The 20,514-nt window shown below is 43.2% G+C and overlaps 1 protein-coding gene across 1 annotated transcript in view; it reads left to right on the plus strand.

Annotated features, from left to right (window-relative positions):
* Positions 1-19,459, plus strand: part of slc35b4 (solute carrier family 35 member B4) — a 32,450-nt gene extending 12,991 nt beyond the window's left edge. The window contains exons 4-10 of the mRNA XM_078234637.1: positions 523-620; positions 827-908; positions 3,193-3,253; positions 8,034-8,143; positions 10,411-10,486; positions 12,175-12,250; positions 13,734-19,459. Of these exons, the coding sequence (XP_078090763.1) occupies positions 523-620; positions 827-908; positions 3,193-3,253; positions 8,034-8,143; positions 10,411-10,486; positions 12,175-12,250; positions 13,734-13,971 (741 nt within the window). The 3' untranslated portion in view covers positions 13,972-19,459. The remainder of the gene's footprint in view (positions 1-522; positions 621-826; positions 909-3,192; positions 3,254-8,033; positions 8,144-10,410; positions 10,487-12,174; positions 12,251-13,733) is intronic.
* Positions 19,460-20,514: the final 1,055 nt, after the last annotated feature.

Raw genomic sequence — 20,514 nt, forward strand, 5'->3', positions numbered from 1 at the left:
TTTTGAAGTGTAGTTGCCTGTTGTAATGTGGGGACTCATGGTACCCAGTTGATGCACTCTAAGATGCATAAACAGCAAACTTTGAGTGATGTTAGTCCCGTGGCAACATGTTCAACTCTTAACTTTCCTCTGAAGTGGCCTACAAGCCACTGCGTTGTATGCAACAGTTCTATGTATAACTGATTAAAGAAGGCTCACCATCTTCCCACAGCACAGTGCTTAGCACTGCTGTCTCATGGTGCCAGGGACCCAGGTTCGATTCCCAGCTTGGGTCACTGTCTGTGTGAAGTCTGCACATTCTCCCCGTGTCTGCGTGGGTTTCCTCCAGGTGGTCTGGTTTCCTTCCACACTCCAAAGATGTGCAGGTTAGGTGCATTGGCCATGCTAAATTCTCCCTCGGTGTTACCCGAACAGGCGCCGGAGTGTAGCGACTAGGGGATTTTCACAGGAACTTCATTACAGTGTTAATATAAGCCTACTTGTGACTAATAAATAAATTTTGCTTTACTTTTTTTCACAAAGGAAATGGGTAGCAAATGCTGGTCTTGTCAGAAATGCCCACATGATGAGAATGAATTACTGAAATCTAACGGTTTGGTCTTATCTGAGCGCCTCCGCAGGTCTCACTAGATTAACTCGGTTTAACTTGAGATTCCCAGTACCTGCGCGACAATAGAAGCACCTAACCAATAGTGTGGTCGGGAATCTGGGTCCAATTTGTGGAAAAACTATGAGCCATTCTTCATCTAGTGTCACCATTAGTGGTTTTAAAACTGCAAACTGGTCCATCATTAAACAAGATTCTATATTTTTCCCTCCTCCACAGATACACAGTTGCAAAGTACAGTTCAATAGTCCTGGTTTCTTTGGGAATTTTTATCTGTACGTTCATGTCGGCAAAACAAGTGGTAAGACGGCGGTTTATCTATCAAAACTTTACATAACAGTTTAGCTGGAATTCACTGCTTGAAGGGGTTGTGCAAACCGATTCAGTAGTGACTTGCAAAACAGAATTGGATATATATATTTTTTTAAAAACAACAATCAGCTGCATTTATATAGCACCTGTAACGTAATTTTAAAAACCCCAAGTTGCTCCACAAGAGCATTACAAACGGGCGAAAAGGAAGAAATTGAAGAATTATGGAAATTCCCTCGAGAGGGGATAATAGGATGGCTCTTTAATAGGAATGTAACCAGCACGATGGGCTGGATGATCTCCTTCCGTGTTGTAAGATTCAGCATTGCAGACAGTTTAATGCTTTGCTGTGGATTTGACGTATGATTAATGCAGGGTGCTATTTGAGGTTTTAAGCCAATTAAATGATATCTGCCATCCTGGTTATTCAGATGCACCTTTACACCCTCTTGACGAGGAGCTGTGTGTCCTGCCACTTATAGGATTGTAGAGGAGGCGAATATGATGTGCTGAGGATTTTTGAAATTGTACGTGTTCGTTGCCCCGCACTTTGAATGTCAGCAAAACATCATTGTCAGTTGTAGTTCAGGTGCCGTTCACTACAGTGCACTTGACTCTCAATCATCACTCAACAACAGGGTCATGCTGTTTGGTTACCTTATTAATCCTCTGAGCTAATGCCTGTTGTCCGGATAACTATCTAATTTATCTTTCAGTCACATGCACCCCATCCCTTTCCTGTGTGAATAAGGATCAGTCATTTTGTTAACTCTAAGGATTTCTGTATATGTGTGGATGAAACTATAAGAGCCTTTGGCCAGATTTAAAGTATAACCCAGCTAGTTTGCTATGTGTGGATGCTGTGTGTATGTCTCTATTACTTGAACAGCAAGGGCTTATCTGGAACTAACAGACTTGCCCTGAAGATAGGAACTTAGAAACATAAAGAATCAGGAGAGGTCACCATCACCCACAGGTCACTCCTGAAGTTTGAAAGCTCCTACACACCCATCAATCATTTCTCTGATGAATATTTATGATATTCACCCTTGACCTTGCTGATGCTCGCTGCCCCTCATCTGGGCAGTTGTTTCATATATTTACTGCTGAGCAATTAATCAAAATTGTCCACCTTTCCTGTTCTGTTCTGCAGTCTGCTCCATCCATCCTGCACCTTTTAGAATTTGTGCTACTAGGGCACAAAGTAACTGGGTTACCAACAATTTCAGAACAAACCACTGGAATCAGGCAGAGAACGTCGTGGGTGACGGGTCCCTGCCCACCTGTTTACTGCTTCTGTCAACCTTTTGTGTTCTAATTGTGAGCTATGTAAGTGCATGTTTTAGCAGGGCTCACTGAGCAAAGAACAATACAGCACAGGAACAGGCCCTTTAGCCTGCCAAACCTGCCGCGATATGTGGCTTCTATCTCTCTGTTCGCTTCCCGTTCATGTGTCTTATCAAGATACACCTTGAAAGTTGCTACCGTGCCTGCTTCCACCACCTCCACCCGCAGTGTGTTCCTGGCAGCCACCACCCTCTGTGAAAAGCGTTCCCTGCATGTATTCCCTAAACTTGCCCCCTCATTTTAAACCTGTACCCTCTTGTACCTTTCTACCCTGGGAAAAAAGCCTATGACTATCCACCCTATCTGTGTGTCTCAGAATTTTGTAGACCTCTATCAGCTCACCCCTCAGCCTCCGTCTTTCCAGTGAAAAGAATCCAAGGTTATCCAACCTCCCTTCGTACCAAAAACCCTCCAGACCAGGCAACATTCTGGTAAACCCTCTTTGCACCCTCTCCAAAGCATCCACGGCCTTGTGGTAGCGTGGCAGACCAGAACTGCATGCAACTTTCCAAATGTGGCCTAACAAAAGTTGGACAGCGGTGAGGAGAATGATCCCAGACTTGTTCCTGAATGTCCTTCAGCCGCCGCCTCCTCACCCTGCCTTTGTAAGCCTTGCCATTGACCCAATGAGCTCAGCTAAATAAATGGACTGGAGACCTTTCCTAGTTTGTGTGGCCTGGAACTGGACAGTGCAAATGTTGAGGGGCAACTCCATTGGTGCCAACAATCCTTTTGCACCTGACTCAAGTGGCCATTCTTCACCTGAATGATGACGATGTTGGTAACCTATTGAACCAAGGGGGATTAAGGAGTTTTGTTGGTGCTACTCGGCGAGCTGCGGCTCCTCCTGTGTTAAGATTCAGACTCTGTTTTGTGTGACACTGTTCAACTGCTATTGCTAATGTTAATTTTCTTTTGTGTTCCAGTCTTCACGTACAAGTACATCTGACGATGACAGTTACTATGTATTTATACAGTGGCTGATGGGTAAGATGATGCATTCACTGTACGTTGGTTTTAATTGCACACATAGATTATGGGTGAGCTAGCTAAATACTTGGGGGAGAAAGGGATGTAAGCATTTACCAATGCTTAAGGTGGGAGGAGGCTCATGTGGAGCATAAACACTCGCATGGACCAATTGGGTCGAATGGCCAGTCACTGTGCTGTAATTTCTGTACAGGATATCCTGTAACTGTGCTTGGCATTTGAGCTTGCCAAGAAACATGCTTTACATCCGAGTATATCTGTGCAGATGCAAAATTTAGATCTATCAAAAGGGACACCTAATCCTGAGGAGAAACAGCAACATTTCTCTGCAGCATTGTTACCCCATTCACTTACACAAAGGTAAGCAGACAGTCCAGTCCGTCCATGTATACAGTTCAACCCTTACCTGATCAATTGCTTTCCAAATATAATTTAAGCTTATTTTAAACACAGTCGATTTGGGTTCCCCTCATTTCGATTAATTTGCTTCACTTCATTGATCGTTGTTCGATTTCTTCTTTCAATGTTGTTGATTTCACCAATAACAGCCTTTATTTATCTAACACTTTTAACATGGTAAAATGTGTCTATGTGAAGTGTCTATTAGATATAAACTTGATGCCAAGTCACTTACGGAGATAAAACAAAAACAGAATGCTGGAGAATCTCAGCAGATCCGAGAGCATCTGTGGAGAGAGAATAGGGCCAACATTTCGAATCTGGATGACCCTTCATCAGAGCTTCATCAGCTCTGACGAAGGGTCATCCAGATTCTAAAGGTTGGCTCTATTCTCTATCCACAGATGTTGTCAGACCTGCTGAATTTGTCCAGCATTTTCTGTTCTTCTTTCAGATTCCAGCATCCGCAGTATTTTACTTTCACTTAAGGAGACAGGTGGCAAAAATATTGGTCAAAAGAGGAAAGTTTTAAGAGTGCCTTAAGGAAAGAGAGGTTTAGAGCTTGCAGCTGAATGCACACTTCAACTCAAACACTCTGACATTGGACTCATTACCTTCATTTCTTGCTCTCCCATCAATTCTTGTGCCAGGTAAAATTATTCCTTTGAAAGAGACCAAATTTGTGCCTCAGCACTTCTGCCAGAATCTCTGAGACAGATTGGTAATGATGATACCATGTGAAGACAGTGATTATTGTTGGGCGCCTGACTTAAAGCAGTCTCAAGCCTTATATTCTGAAGTTGTGACAGATGGTCTGCGATAGATGTGACGTGATGGCCCTGGCTTTTGCTTGGGAGAAAAGAACTATAGAAGAGAGAGAAAAGGGGCACACGTTTCTCAGAGGATGACAGGCAATCCATGTGGGACATGAGGTGGATGGTTGCACCATATGCTGTGGAGACTGATGCTACAAGAGAACGATTTATTTTTAAAAGAGAAAATTGTAGATTGAGAAAGATCTGGACAGATGGCAGAGACCACAGGAGAGAATTACGGAATGAGAGCTTTTCTCTTTTGGCAGTGTGTTTTGGAAAGCCAACAATTGCATAATAAATAGGAGTATTTGAATCACACCTTACAGATGTGCCTTATAATAGTAACAGCAGATGTAGATGTTATAACTGAAGGGGATAGAATTGAACGGGGGGAAATTTGTGTATTTCTGGGTGGATTGGTGTCAGAGATGGGAGTTGTGAAGAGGACACCAAAAGAAGCATTGGACTTCTCTCCTTTTGGAAGATTAAGCAGGCTAGGGAGGGCTAAAAATATGTTGATAAGAACAAAGGCAAGAGCTTATGAAACAATGGTTATTCCATATTATAGGAACCCGAGAGAGGTTGATGAGAAAAAGTCAAAGACAGAAGTGAGTGAGTAGGCTGAGAGGAATAGTGTTGAGTACCCAGGATATAAAGGAACAAGAATGTTAAAATAATAACATGGTTTGGACATGAAGCAAATGTTTATACAGAAGATCCAAGAAAGGTGAATGACTGCTTGGCTAACTTCAAGAATGGCAACAACAGGAATAGCTTTCACGGCTGCCTCAGCAAGGTACATACAGTTGTCAAGAGTTACATGTCACAGAAAGGGATGCAGATGGCTAGTGACCAGGGTAGTAGAGAACCAACAACAGTGGAATGAATTTGTGCAGATACGGCTCCATTGCTGAACTGACAGATGGGAATTTATTCTGTTGTTTAAATGAATCGGCTATATTGGGGACAGGGTGCCTCTCCAAGAGCACACTGAGAAATGACCTTTCAGCCTGGACCATCAAAAAGATCAAAGCTGCCTGGAATAAAAAGTGCTGGAAAAGTTCAGCAGGTCTGGTAGCATCTGTGGAGAGAGAGAGAGTTAACGTTTCGTTTCCCAGATGACTTCTTCAAAAACAAAAGGAGGTAAAAATTGATGGATCTTATGCCATTGAGAAAGGGAAGGGGTTGGTGTCACGCAGGGATAGATTAGAAGGCAGGAGAGATTAAATGACTAAGATGTCATGGAACAAAAGGCAAAGGGAGTAAGTAATGATTGTAGTGAAGAAATAAAGCATTGGTCCACAGCATGTGTTAATAGACAGCTCTGTGTGAAAGCAAGACATGAAAACGAGGTACAGACTGGCACTTGACAAAAAAATCAATCAAAATGGAGGACAGAGTTCATGTTCTGCAGTTGTTGAACCCAATGCTGTGTCCAGAAGACTGTTAAGTGCCTAGTTGGAAAATGAGGTGGTGTTCCTCACGCTTGAGCTGAGATTCACTAGAACAAAGCTGCTTAAAGTATAATGTCACTGCATAATACAACGGAAAAACTGCCATTGCATTGCTTCAGTTCTGCTATTTTATTGTTTGTCAACAATTATTTGAGGATATTTTGACTGTTTCAGCAGATTTCAAGTTCTGGAGAATGCACATTTTTCATCCACTGAGAGCAGGTTATGGATTAGATATGGTGTTAAAGTTCCTCCACATGTATTCCATCCAATAAGTTACCTTAACCCTAATCTCAGAGGTGCTCTGTGTCACAGCCATTTCCATTCCTCACACCAACCATCCTCATGATATTTTAATGAGGGGGTGCCCCGTCTATTCATTGGAAAAATGCAACGCCTATCGTACAGAATCAGACGGACCAGATAGGTCATAGGGTCAAGTCTTCTGTAACTTTGTTAGCTGCTCTTGACTGCAGCAACAATTGAAACATGTTGATTGGCCCCAGTGTCCTACCGCTAGCCAAGCTTCTTGTTCTTCTCATAGGGATGCCAATGACGTGTGCAAAATGGGTAACGACAAGACTGAGGCTACGATAAAGTCCAACTCGTCCAAAAATCTACAGTCCATAACCCAACAAGCACCAAGTCCCATTCATCATTGTCCCTGAATATGCTGATCCACATAGGCTCCTGCTTAAACAATGCCCCGATTTTTAAAGTTCTTATCCTTATTTACAAATGCCTCTACGGCCTCAGCCCTTTCTATCTCTGTATCCTCCTACACCCCCAGACATCTACACTCCTTCAATTCTGTCCTCTTGGGCACTCCTGATCTTAATCATACCTTCAACTGCCAAGGCAATAAGCTCTGGAATTCCCTCCCTAAACCCCTCCACCTCTCTATCTGTGCTCCCTTCTTTACAAAGCTCCTTAAAACCTGTAGCTTTTGGTCATTTGAGAAAGTACTGTTGTGGGAAATTACCACCGGAGTCAGACTGGAGGTTCAATAATACAGCTTTATTTCTGACACGAAGCTTCAGGGAGAAAGCACTGGCACTCCACAGTACTTGGCAGCTACCTTCTCAATAATACAATAGCAGTTGATCATTTTTATACCTTTCATACAATGGATAGTCTGGACATTAGCCATTTAACACATCGTTATAGTTGAGTAGACAGATCATGGTGATCGGTAGTTAACACATCGTTACAATCAGATAGATACAGACATGGGCATTTAACAGCATTGTTCATAGAATGGATACATTTCCTCTATCAATGACTATCAATGACTGGTTTCGGTCTTTACATACAGTGATTGGTTTTGCTGCATTTATGTATTTCTGTTCCCATCTATGGCTGATCTTGTTATCAAACCTTATTGTCCTGGGTCTGTCCCTATCTTTAAAGTGCCTCAAGCTCTGACTGGCTTCCTGCAGTATCTGATTCCTGCATGTTTAACTTTAAATAACTGTCTGTGCTGCATGTTTTAATTTTAAGTAGCTGCCTGTGCTAAAAGTCAGTGCCTGCTTAATGTCTCTTTCCCAGGTAACCATTTTATGTACCAGGCAACCATTTTGTGTGTCAGGTACCCATCTCTGATTTTCCCCACTACAGTACATCCTTATTTTGTTTGATAACATTCTCCTACGTCCCCCGACCCTCTCCCACCTCAGGAATAGCTTCAGATGAGAGGAGGAAATGAGTCGGATTGGGGTGGCATTGAACAAAACCGAATGTGCCTGCTTTAGAGAGCTTTAAATATTGATGATCAACAGCCTGATCTAATACAAATTAATGAGAACATGAGTTTGAACTTTTTGTATGTGGCTGCCAAGTTCTTGTGCATCCATGAAGGCAAAAGTTTGGACATTGTAACCTATAAATTTTTTTTAAAATTTCCTGTAGATGCTAAGTTAAAGATTGTCAAAGATTTTAGGATTTCAAAAACTTTTCTAACTGATTATCTCCACTTGCATGTCTTAAAAGGTTTCTTCTACTGGTGTTAGCTTGGTGCTCTAGCCTCCAATTTGCTTCCTGTGGTAGTGCTAATCTTCTACTTAAACCGTCCTAAAACATTATTAAATCACTTGTTTTCTATTCCTTCAGGTATTGCTATGCTGACCTTTGCACTCTTCATGTCAGCCAGAATGGGACTCTTTCAGGAGACGTTATATAAGCAGTATGGGAAACACTCGAAAGAGGCATTGTTTTATAATGTGAGTAATGATTTTGACACTAATGATAGCCTGCCCCTGGTCTCGGTGAAATATTGAGAAGATGCTCCTTCTGCAGTTTGTAAGGGCTTCCTAAGGTTCAACATTGTTTCACGAGTTCTTAATTAATCAGGAAAAATTAAGACTTATTGGAACTGTATCATAGATTCATAGACACCCTACAGTGCAGAAAGAGGCCATCCGGCCCATCGAGTCTGCACCGACCACAATCCCACCCAGGCCCTACCCCCATATCCCTACACATTTACCCACTAATCCCTCCAACCTATGCATCTCAGGATACCAAGGGGCAATTTTAGCATGGCCAATCAACCTAACCCGCACATCATTGGACTGTTGGAGGAAACCCACGCAGACACGAGAAGAAAGTGCAAACTCCACACAGACAGTGACCCAAGCCGGGAATCGAGCTGTGAAGCAGCAGTACTAACCACTGCTACCGTGCTGCTCCAACTGTAGCTGTAAATGTGTTCAAAGTCAAAGCCTGTAACAGCTTTTATTGTAATCAGATCTGTTTTGTAAACGCTAATTATTTTAAAAAGCAAAATGTAAATTGCTATGGTAGATCAAGCAAATGTTGCAATCACCCTTGGTATTAACACACTGGCTCCTTGTTTATCCATGTATTTTAAGTTCAATATTAACACAGAACAAAAGGCAATTGATTCAAACCTAGATGAGAGAAATGGGATAGATAGTATTATATTTGGGTTCAACAGTTTTGTTGCATTATCCACTGCTGCACAAGTCAAACTGGCATGCCATTAGTGCTAGGAGGTTAGGTGTTTACAGAGCCCCCATGTTTCTAATCGAGGGCATTTCCTACAGTACAAGGATGTGACTAAACTTGCAGTAGCACAGTTGATGTTGAATGAATTACTGTCATCGAAAAGCCAGGCCATTCCATCCATGCCAGAGCTAATGCATCATTAATCAGTTTCTAGTATGTACAAGGCCACCTTTGGAGCCGTTCTCACAGCTTTGTTAAACATTTCTGTTGGATTTAACTGCAGCTTACTGCAACCCCGTCTGGATAGATGGACCATGATCACTAGTGCTGGACAGGTTTGGTCCGCTCCTGCATTTGTACCACTTTGGTATGATTCTTAACTCTCTGCGTGCGTGGTGATGGATAGGAACAGTATGGAATGATAAGAGACAGACCAACTACCTTTTAGGATCTTCATTCTTAAAATGATATACATCTGCCACAAACCATAATTTTACCAACCTCATTGGCCTGCTGCGTGAGATATCTTGGGGCTTTAAGCGATGTGGAATTTCAGGACTGTCTGACCCTGCCTTTCTGTCATGTGACCTTTTTATATACATGCTCCATGTGGGCTTTCCCAGAACCTTTTAAGCTCACAGAAAATTGTAACTTCAAACCCCACTCCAGAAACCTGAGCCCATAATCCAGGCGGACGTTTTAGACGAATACTGCACTGTCACCAGGAGTCAGAATTCAGATGAGGCGTTAAACCTTTCAGCTGAATGTAAAATAATCCCACGTACTATTTTGAAGAAAAGCATTGAATCATAGAATCCTACAGTGCTGAAGGAGGCCATTCGGCCCATCAAATCTTCGCCAACCACAATCCCATCCACGTCCTATCTCCATAACACCATGCATTTACCCTAGCTAGTCCCCCTGACACTAAGGCGCAATTTAGCATGGCCAATCCACCTAACCCGCACATCTTTGGACTGTGGGAGGAAACTGGAGGAGCCGGGGGGAACCCACGCAGGCACCGGGAGAACGTGCAGACTCCACGCAGACAGTGACCCAAGCCGGGAATGGAATCCAGGTCCCTTGCACTGTGAGGCAGCAGTGCTAACCACTGTGCCGCCCCAAGTTTCTTCCAGCTGTGCTTTTGTCAACCTTTAACTCTCAAACACCATCTTCTGGTCATTATCTCATTGCTGTTGGTGGGTGCTTGCATTGCACCAATTGGCTGTCACAACTCATACATTACAGTAGTGACGACACTTCAAAGAGTATTTAATTGGCTGTGAAGTAATTTATGATGTCCTGATGCTCCTGCACAGGTTTCCATGTGATTCTCTATCTCTGAGCAGTTTGAGGCATTCTGTTTAGTCCAATATGTCTCCCACAAGCCATGGTCACATACAAGAGAGCACAGGACAAACATACTCTCAGCAAAAGCTAACTTTTGACTTGGCCTGTCACTAAGTGTCCTTGTGCTGATTCAGATGCTCACTCTGTCTCTCTGTTCCTCTTCACTCAGCATTTCCTGCCACTACCAGCCTTCCTCTTGTTTGCGTCTGACATTTACAATCATGGAGTTCTCTTCAGCCAATCCAGTGAGTGCTATTTTTTTAATAAAAATATTTTTAAAACTTTAATCTGTTTCCTAAGTTCAATTTCTGTTGGACAGTGATGTATATGAAGTTAAATCCTTATTGAAACAGTGAAGGAGATGGTTTTTGAGTGGGGTGAGTATTACAGGGGTGTTCCCGGGTGTTACCAAGTAGCAGAGGTAGATAAAGATTGGACTTCTCTCAATCTGAGCTGCGTCTGGGTCAAAGACACTGCAGGGAAATTGGAGCATTTGGGTATGAAGGAATGTTGAAAAGGAGAGGCACACCTGTGTAGACAATGCTGTAAACTGGGAGTGAGTTACAGGCTGAATTCTAATTTAAATAATAGTGGATACCAGGCAACTCATCCAGAGGTCCAGATGGTTGATGATGAGAATTATTTTGGATACCCAGGAGTGGGCCATAGACTGGAATCTAATTAATTGGGTTTGGGTGGTTTATGTTTGGAATGATGGATCTTGTGGAGTGAGTTACAAGCTGGAATAGAATTGAGAACTTCATACTGGTTGGACTCCACTTCAAGCACATTTCATGGTTGTGATTCCTATATTATGAAACAGATATGGGAACAGTGGTGTGGCTTCAAAAAAGAACATCAAGAATGATGCCAGAACCAAGAAGGTACAACCATCAGGAAAGACTAAACAGGCTGTGGGGAAACTTTTAAAACTGTGAAGATGATTGACCTAATAGACATGGAGGGGGTATTTCCACTGTGGGCCATTCATAGATGCCATAGATGTTCGTGAATGAGTCAACTTTTGAAGCTGGAAAATCACTCCAAAAAAAGAGGTCAACTTATAAACTGAGTGCAAAATTGAAATATTGGTATAGGTGGTCACCATTTTGAAATGACATCTGATTCCGAGGCAACGTGTAGGTTTATCTTTGCAGTTCAGTCCTTACCTCCTGCTTGATTCCTTATGCCTGGTTATATGGTAAATGAAACATGTATTTGAGGGGTGAAAAATTGAGGCTTACTACCAATTCGAGTATAATGTGTCATGGCTGAAAGGGTGCTAAGTGCGAGTTGCCCTGGATCTGGAGAAGAATGTGAACCAGAGTCTCTGGATCTACACCACCTCGCCACCACCCAGACTGACCCTCATCTGTGTGACTTCCTGGAGAATCGCTGTCTGGATGAGCAGGTCAAGACCATCAAGCAACTTGGCGACCACATCACCAACTTGAAGCGTCTGGGAGGCCCTGAGAATGGGATGGGAGGGTATCTGTTTGACAAGCTCTGACTAGAGGAGAGCACTTAATGTGACAGGTTGACTTGTACACTGCAATTTTACAATATATAAGATAATCATTAATAAATCCAATAAGCAAAGAAATGTAGGGGCAGCACCTTTTATGCAGAGAGTGGTGAGAATGTGGAATCTGCACCTTCAAGGGATAGTTGAAGAGGATAACATTAATGTGTTTAAATGGAAGCTAGATCAATACCTGAGGAAAATAAAAGTTATGTTTGTGGAGTGAGATGAAGCAAAGTGGGAGGGGGTTCATGGAACATAAATGGCATGTATCTGAGTGCAGAGTCTGTTTCTATACTATAAAATTCTATGCGATTCCGTGTGTTTACATTATCACCTTGTATGTCCGTGTACTATTAAAAACCTGATGTAGGTTTGTGATCCAGTTTTTGTATCATATTTTTCCTACAGAACAGATGGATATTGCACTCCTGGGAATCACTGTACCAATCATGTGGTTTTACCTGATGATGAATGTTCTAACTCAGTATCCTTTTCACTGCCAAGAATCTATTCTCATACCTCAGTGACTGTCTTCACAGGGAAGATCCTTGGGATCTAGGTTTGGAGCTGCAGTTTCCTGATCAGAGATAGAACAGAAATTTCTGCCTGCCATTAAATGGAGTGAAAAATTGCATTAATCCGCTCCCATCTCTCTCTCATTATACATAACATTTGCCTTTACCTCTTCGAGAATTTCTCCTTCATTCCTACCCATCCAAAAAGTAGTGAGCATATTTTCTGCAATGGCATCTCCTTCCATATGGTGTACTCTATTATTTCAAGGTTATTCCTCATATCCCCTAATTCACATGGTATCTCTATTGACAATCTGATAATATCTGCAAACATTGTGCACAGTTCAGAAATTGATCCAATGCTCAGGTTCACCTTTTGTTTGCCTCCATGAAATGAGCTGCAACATCCTCCAGCTAACGGTTTGAACATATCTTCCCTGGTTCTTACCAGAAACTGAGTCTTCCGTTCCATCTCCACTCCCCTGTTGCTCATTTAAACTGAATCCATCAATGCATAGGTTCAGAAGTCCCCATCCTCCCCCTCTCTGGTCTTGGAAATATCCCCTCTTCTCTGATGACCTTTTAAGCCCCCAAATTCCAAATTTATATGCTTCTTTCTCAACTGTATAAATTAAACAATTGTCCCCCTTCTGTACAAAATTATTCCTCTGTTTGACTCCGAGTTAATTCCTGCATGAGGTCAATCATTGAAATTGCCTAATTCCATCTCCACAATGTCATATGCTTCCATCCCAATATTACTGAAACACATCCATATAATTTTACCCCCAAGTTTTTATCCTTCAGAATCCAGCCTAGAGAAACTCCAAATCGACCAGACTCCCCTGCTCATATCCTTGAGATAAATTTCTATACATCACCTCAGCTGGAATATTGCATCCAATTCTGGACACTAGACTTGGGGAATGATGTCAAGGCCTTGGAGAGGGTGTAGTGGAGATTTACCAAAATGAGGATGTGGAGTGGGAGGAGAAGCTGTGTTGTACTCAGAGCAAATATGGTAAAGGAGAGACTTAATTGAGGGGTTTGATAGATTGAGAGAAACTGTTTCCACTGCTAGAAGGGTCAGTAACCAGAGGACAGGACACCAACTTGTGATAATTGGCATATGAATCCACTGGAGTAGGGGGGCAGGGGAGTTTTTGTTAGTCTTCCTGAAGGGAATTGGATAAAGACTTGAAAAGGAGAGATTTGCAGAAAGAAAGGGAAAGAACGGGTGAAAGGGGTCCTGTGTGTTATATGAGCCAAATTACTAGCAAAGCTGGCTGAGCCACACAGCTTCATTGAATATGATTTGCTTTTCAATAAATAATCCTGGCAGCCAAATTGAGTTCAAGAAATAGGTTATTCCCAGACAAAGACTATTTTGTGAGAGACTGGGAGAATCTAGTTGTGTGCAGTGCAACAGTCCTTAACTGCTTCCCTCTGCAGATATGTTTGCATCCGTGGTGTTTTTATCCTCACAACAGAGTGTACGTCCCTGACGGTCACACTCGTTGTGACACTCCGCAAGTTCATCAGTCTAATCTTCTCCATTGTTTATTTCAAGAACCCCTTCACCTTCTGGCACTGGGTCGGGACCTTGGTGGTCTTTATCGGGACCCTCACTTACGCAGAAATTTGGAAAACTTTCACGCCACTGTTCCACAGCAAGAGAAAAGAGCAATAATCCTCTCCATAGCAGTGGAGCGAGGATTGGGCTTTCATCCTGAACACTTCCCTTTTAGAAAAATCAGCGCCTGCCAAGAGGAACAAATTTTAATTCCTTCCCGTGAAAGCACTATTTTTGGAAATGTATAATTTGCCCCCTCCCTCATTTCCTTTGAACCTCTGACCACGTCTGCGGTTGATATGAAGTTGCTGCCATTTAGAAGGTACAGAACCATGTGAAGGTACTGTTAAAATAATGTTTCTAAGTAATTTAGTGATGAGTTTTGAAATTTGGCGCTGTGGCTGCTTTTTGTAAAATGTTTTGGCTGCACAATGTCTCTTCGTGCTGTTGCTTTAGATGCCGCAGGAGCTGGTCAGGAAAATAATGGCTGGGGGTCTGTTCCTGGCACTAGCCCACACTGACCACCATGGTTTGAAATATAATAGTGCCGTCATCCTGTCCATAAGCTTGAAAAGTGCAGAGTGGGCAGACTGTGACGCCTGATCGGAACAGAAAAATACACAACTTAAGATTAGGCCATTTGGTCTTTGAGCCTGCTCCATCATTCAGTGGCTGATCTGGTTGTGCTCTCAGCTTCTGTCTGCCCTTCACAACCCTTGACTCCACTGTCTCAAAAATCTATCTTACTCACCCTTGAATAAATCTATTGAGCCAGCCTCCACCACCACCTGAGGAAGAGAATTCCACACCATAAGATATAGGAGCAGAATTAGGCCATTTGACCCATCAAGTCTGCTCCGCCATTCAATCATGGCTGATATGATTCTCATCCCCATTCTCCTGCCTTCTCCCCATAACCCTTGATTCCCTTATTGATCAAGAATCTATCTATGTCTTAAAGACACTCAATGACCTGGCCTCCAGCACCCTCTGTGGCAATGAGTTCCACAGATTCACCACCCTCTGGCTGAAGAAATTCCTCCACATCTCTGTTTTAAAGGAGCACCCCTTCACTTTGAGGTTGTGCCCTCGAGTCCTAGTCTCTGATGATCCTCTGAGAGAAAATAAATCTTCTCATCTCTGTCTTAAAAGAGATGCCTCTTATTCTTAAACTATGTTCCTCACAAGAGGAAATATCCCCGGGAATCTACCCTGTCCAGTCTCCTCTTCATCTTGAATGTTTCAATAGGGTCACCACTCATTCTTCTAAGCTTCTGTTGACCCCACCTGTACAGACCCAACCTGTTCAACCTTTCTTCAGAAGGTAAGCCATTCATCCCAGCGAACCTTCTCTGAACTGTTTCTAAAGCAGTTATATCTTTTTTTAAAATAAGGAGACCAACACTGCGCACACTACTCCAGATGCGGTCTCACCAAGGCCCTGTACTGGGTGAGTAAAGCTTCCCTACTTTATATTTCATTCCTCTTGTAACAAATGTCAACGTTCCAGTCACCTTCCTAATCGCTGATCTGATGTTTTGGACCATGATAGTTCTGTTGATGTGATCTACTAAACACGCACATCTGAACATCTTCACTTGCACCAGGAACCCCACTGCCCCACCAGCCTGTGCTATTTATAGGCATCTCCACTCAATTTCCAGCTAAGGTTTTCTATTACTATATCATTGATGCAGCATTAGTGGAAGTATTGTGTTGTAGGAAGAGTTGACAGATATTCTTTTCAGTCAGAAGATAGTAGAGGGGGCTTTGAAAAGCCTTTTGTGTGCACTTACTCCCCGTTGTGGGGGCTGTAGTTGCAACTCTTGTACTGCAGCAATGCAGTGAGATGGAACGGTGATAGTAGACAGGAGAAGCTGTTCGTACAGGGAGGAAACACCTGGAGCACTATTGCAATTACAGCACAGGATCAGGCCCTTCGGCCCACCAAGCTTGCACCAACCCATGCTGCCCGACTGAACTAAAACCCCCTACCCTTCCAGAAAGACCTTGAACATCTCATTGGATTCCATTTCACCTGAAAAGATCACCCAATCACTATTGCTCCATACTTCCCCATCACTCTTACAGATTATTGCAGTGTTCTCTTGGCCCAAATCCTAAAATAAAACACCAAAGCATTCTACATCAACTTAATCTAACAGCACGTCTAATAAGACATAAAGTACTCCGCTGTTCACCTTTATACTCTTCCTATGGGTCTTTGCCTAGTCTAGTGCACCTACACAAAGTTGCTCCAGTGACTGCAGCACTGGGGAGCATGGCTGATGGAAGGCTGCTGACTTACATTGGGAGACTCTGCAGATGGCTATGCAGGATGCCCTCCAGCAGCCCTTGAGGGCCTGACTTCAGATGCTCAGTTTTTCATGGAGATACTGGCACTTTCCTGAAGTGGCATTTCGGCAATCCACATCATCAGACTATCAGTCTGTATTGAGATCTTGCAAGCTACTTGAATATTGGTATCTGCAGCCGTGGCACCAAACTGAGCTTGTGTGGCAACAAGCATACCGCTGTGTTGAGTTTCAGTTGCTGAACTCATCCATTGGGTGGCTTCTGACTGTTGCAATAGAAGTAGAGACATCGACCATCAGATGTCACACCATGTCTGTGTGCGCAAGTGTTGTCTTGGAGTTGGCCACCACTCCCAGAGTGGAAACAATAGCCTGCAAGGTCTATATGCAGCTCTGTGTCAATTTGCAACTGGCCTCCTCACAGTCATTGATATTGAAAGCAGTCTTTCTGCAGTGTCTGTCAATACACCAAGCATTGCACCGGCCCCATTAGCTATCTCCTCTACACCGCCCCACTGAAGTCCTTGTCTCTGTCCTCCACAGCAGAACTCATCTGTGACCTTGCCGCCCCCCCCCCCTCCACCTCCCCCGGTGAGCTGACACATGTGCCGTCCTTTCCCCTGACCTGTAACAGTCCAATGATTCACTGCATGAGATTCTGCTTCAAGGTACATGCTGTACCTGTATGTGAGCTGATAACAGTGCCTATCAGGTCAAGTGATGTTGCTGCTTCATCAGTCTACTCTTCCTCTGGTCTTTATGCTGAAGGAACATTGACTGGTCAGGTGTCGGTTTTAGGTAATTGAAAGCATAAAGGTGTGGGGCTGTGGATGGGTGAAAAGTAAGAGGACATGGGTTACACCATCTGCAGCTTGTTCCTCATACCAAACAGGGATGTTGGGGAAGTGGGATTTCTGAAGGTAAGAGCATCCTGGATTGACAGCTGCATCAATAATGCAGAGAACTGTCTCCTGTATGGGGGGGGGTTGCGGACATGTTGTGTCAATGCCTGTCTGCTGCTTCCTCCTGTTACGTGCCACCTTGTCCTGTAAGAGAGAGGAATGAGTGTTGGTCAGTTGGGCAGCATGGTGACAAAGTGATTAGTGCTGTCTCACAGCGCCAGGGACCCGGGTTCAATTCCGGCCTGTGTGAAGTTTGCACGTTCTCCCTATGTCAGTGTGGGTTTCCTCTGGGTGCTCTGATTTCCTCCCACAATCTAAAGATGTGTAGGTTAGATGGATTAGCCATGGGAAATGCATGGGGTTACAGGGATGGGCCTGGATAAGATGCTCGTTTGGAGAGTCAGTGCAGACTCCATGAGCCAAATGGCCGCTTCCTGCACTGTAGGGATTCTATGGATTCTATGGTTGCATTGTGTTTAGATGATGTGTTTGTCATTGCTGAATTGCAGGAAGCTGTGAGCTTTGCTCTCTCTCAGCCGTTTTGAATCCAGAAGTTCTCATGCAGGCTGAGCACAGTGTGGTCTCTAAGTCACTGTGTGTCTGCAGCTGTGCTAAAATGTTCAAATGTCCCACACACTTAAATGACTCGGTCACACACAGCTGTGAGTATGAGTCTTACACACATTCCTGTGTGAGTGAAATGGAGCATGTGAATGTTAGCTATGAGGTTTATTCTCGGGTTTGTTGATGGGAATGTGGTAATTTGAGCATTATGTGAGGTTGGTAGGAGATGGCATTTGAAGATGTATTCACTGAGATTCATTACTTGTCTGTTGTTTTTGTGACACTGCAGCCAAGTCCCTGACATCAGACTCCTGGTATTTGCCTCAGTGATTCTATGCTCCCCTGCCTCACCAGCGTGTATCTGAGAAACCACCTAGCCCACTGTGGAATGGTAACCTCTCCTCATCCCTTCCGCCAAAAGCACCAAGGCCTCCACTGCAGATCTCCCTCTCTGGATTGCTGCCCAATAACTTCAATTCCTTTCTGCTTGGGAAGTTTGCCCCAGACAATTCCCACACCTGCTGCAGCTAGAACACAACTTCCCTTTAGGAAATGCAGGCTAGTTTGAAATGGCATTGGGCTTGCATTAACCTTCGCTGCCTGTTGAGCATGTAGCCAGTCAGCGGCACGCTTAGAGCAGGACTGCGCACAACAGTCAGGAGATTGGGCAGACAGCGTGGTGTGCCTTTATCAACCCCATCAGGCGTGGAACATTGGAACTAAGAATTGAATGGTGCAGTAGATTAACATACTCAGAGATTGAATGGTGCAGTGGGTTTACGCACTGCGATTGGGTGGTACAGTGGGCCTACCTCTGCTCCAATATCTTAGGTGTCAAGTCACTATTTATGATGCAATGCAGATTTTATTGTACGAAGTAAAGATCGGCAGTATAATAAATGTTATGCTGTATTTTATATGTTATATGGAATTGACTGAGATAGAGTGAAAAAAACAGAAACCCAAGTAGAACTTATCCAAGAATAAACCAGAAGTATATTGTGTCCTGTTGGAGCAAACCTCTTATTGATTGTTCACTATCTTTGTGTTGAAAATGTATGATAAAAGTTGTATTACATTCACTGAATCTTCGCCCAATTTCCAATGTTACAGTGAAATAGGGTGATTATCAACAGGATCTTTACTGCACTTGAAACAAAATTAATTGTGAAGGACTTTAAAGTCTGAATGTGAACGGTGCTCTATAATTATACTTATTTTATAATTATTTGTTTTACACCTGTCGGCATGCAGGGATCTTCAGAAATGTTGACACTAGTGATTTTGTTAATAGGCAGTTTTCTGAAATGGAAATTGATTGCTTACTCGCTCGTGCTCCCCTCATCCAGTGAAACCTGCTTGTTAAACCATAGTGTAAAGTCAGTAACCAAAGAGCAGCAGCAAGACTGTCTTTTCCAACTCTGTTACCATGATTTATATGCTTTAAAATTGCTGCCTAGGGACTGGCATTTTGTGTGCTGCCTCCCTTCATAAACTGCTAAGTGGGAGGCATTCCTCATTCATGGTGTCAGCCCAGGTGAAGTTACACTGCCTCTGGCAGTTCAAAAGCATAAAACAATTAACACGGATGACTTGAGTGGTTAAAAATGCAGATGTTTCCCTTCATAACAACTCAGCAACATTATCAGTAGAAGAGCCTTTGTCTCAGTGAGCCTGCTATCGCTTTGAGAGGGTATCTCTGTCTGAAATCCCCTGATTTTTAATATGGGTACTGTTCAGGCTGCTCTTTTGTCCAATCCTGCTCTGACCTGTGGTGCAGTACACTATGCTACCACTTACCTCAATAAAGTTCATGCTGTTCAATTTTGTTTTCTTATTTTGCTTGTGTCCAATATACCAGCAGAAGCCTGACTGACTTTGGCCTAAGGTTCACAGATGGGGAAAAACAGTAAAACTTCTAAATAACTGACGCTGGTCCAAACTAAAGTTTCATTGTAAGTTATGCAAAACCAATTTTGAGGCCCATGATAAGCCATTGGTCTTTCCTTGTTCATTATCTTCCAGCTATTCCTCAGCATTATGTTTGTTGTAGTATCCTGTAGGGAGGAATGAGTGGGGACTTCAATGCGCCCAAACCCTTGGGCAAACTCAGCTAAGTGTTAACACACTGTGGGATTGGGTGGTGCGGTGGGTCATATGGCCTAGAATGACTTGGGGTCATTGATCTGTTGGGATTGGTCTGGAGTCTCCAGGAATCGAAGATCACTTTCCGGGACACTGCTGTGTGTGACTCTGCAGACGAATCGTCGGGAGAAAAATCATTCGGGGTTTATCTTGTCATTTTCCTTTTAGCAGGTGTAAGAATATTGAAAATGGGGAAACAGTGCTGTTTGGCTAACAGTCAGGCATCATCCAATTGGGCAATGAGTCTTTTGACTTTCCCATTGGCTTAGGAAGGCAGTGTGTCACTAGGGTGGATCTAAAGGTGGGTGTGTGGGGGCTAGTCAGGGTGCTCAAACCTCCAGATATGCATGAATCACAGTTGGCAACCCTACTGCCCCTGCTGAAGATGTGAAGTCACTATAATGTAAGTTTTTCTGTATAAAAATAATGGTCAACAGTATAAATAAATGCATATAGTGTGTGTACATTATGTACGGAATATATCCAGTTCAGAGTGAAAAGGCGGAGACTCAAATAGGAAGAATGACATTACATTTTAGGAGATGCTGTCAACCACAACAAGAATGAGCCAGCTAGAGAGCAGTTCACTCTTCTGGAGCCAGAAATGGTTCCTGTGTTTAAGGTAGCTAATAGGAACATAGAAGATAGGAGCAGGAGGAGGCCATTCATCACTATCATGGCTAATCGTCCAACTCAATAGCCTAATCCTGCTTTTTTCTCATAACTTTTGATCC

Source organism: Mustelus asterias, chromosome 19 (genome assembly GCF_964213995.1).
Source record: "Mustelus asterias chromosome 19, sMusAst1.hap1.1, whole genome shotgun sequence".
NCBI lineage: Eukaryota > Metazoa > Chordata > Chondrichthyes > Carcharhiniformes > Triakidae > Mustelus > Mustelus asterias.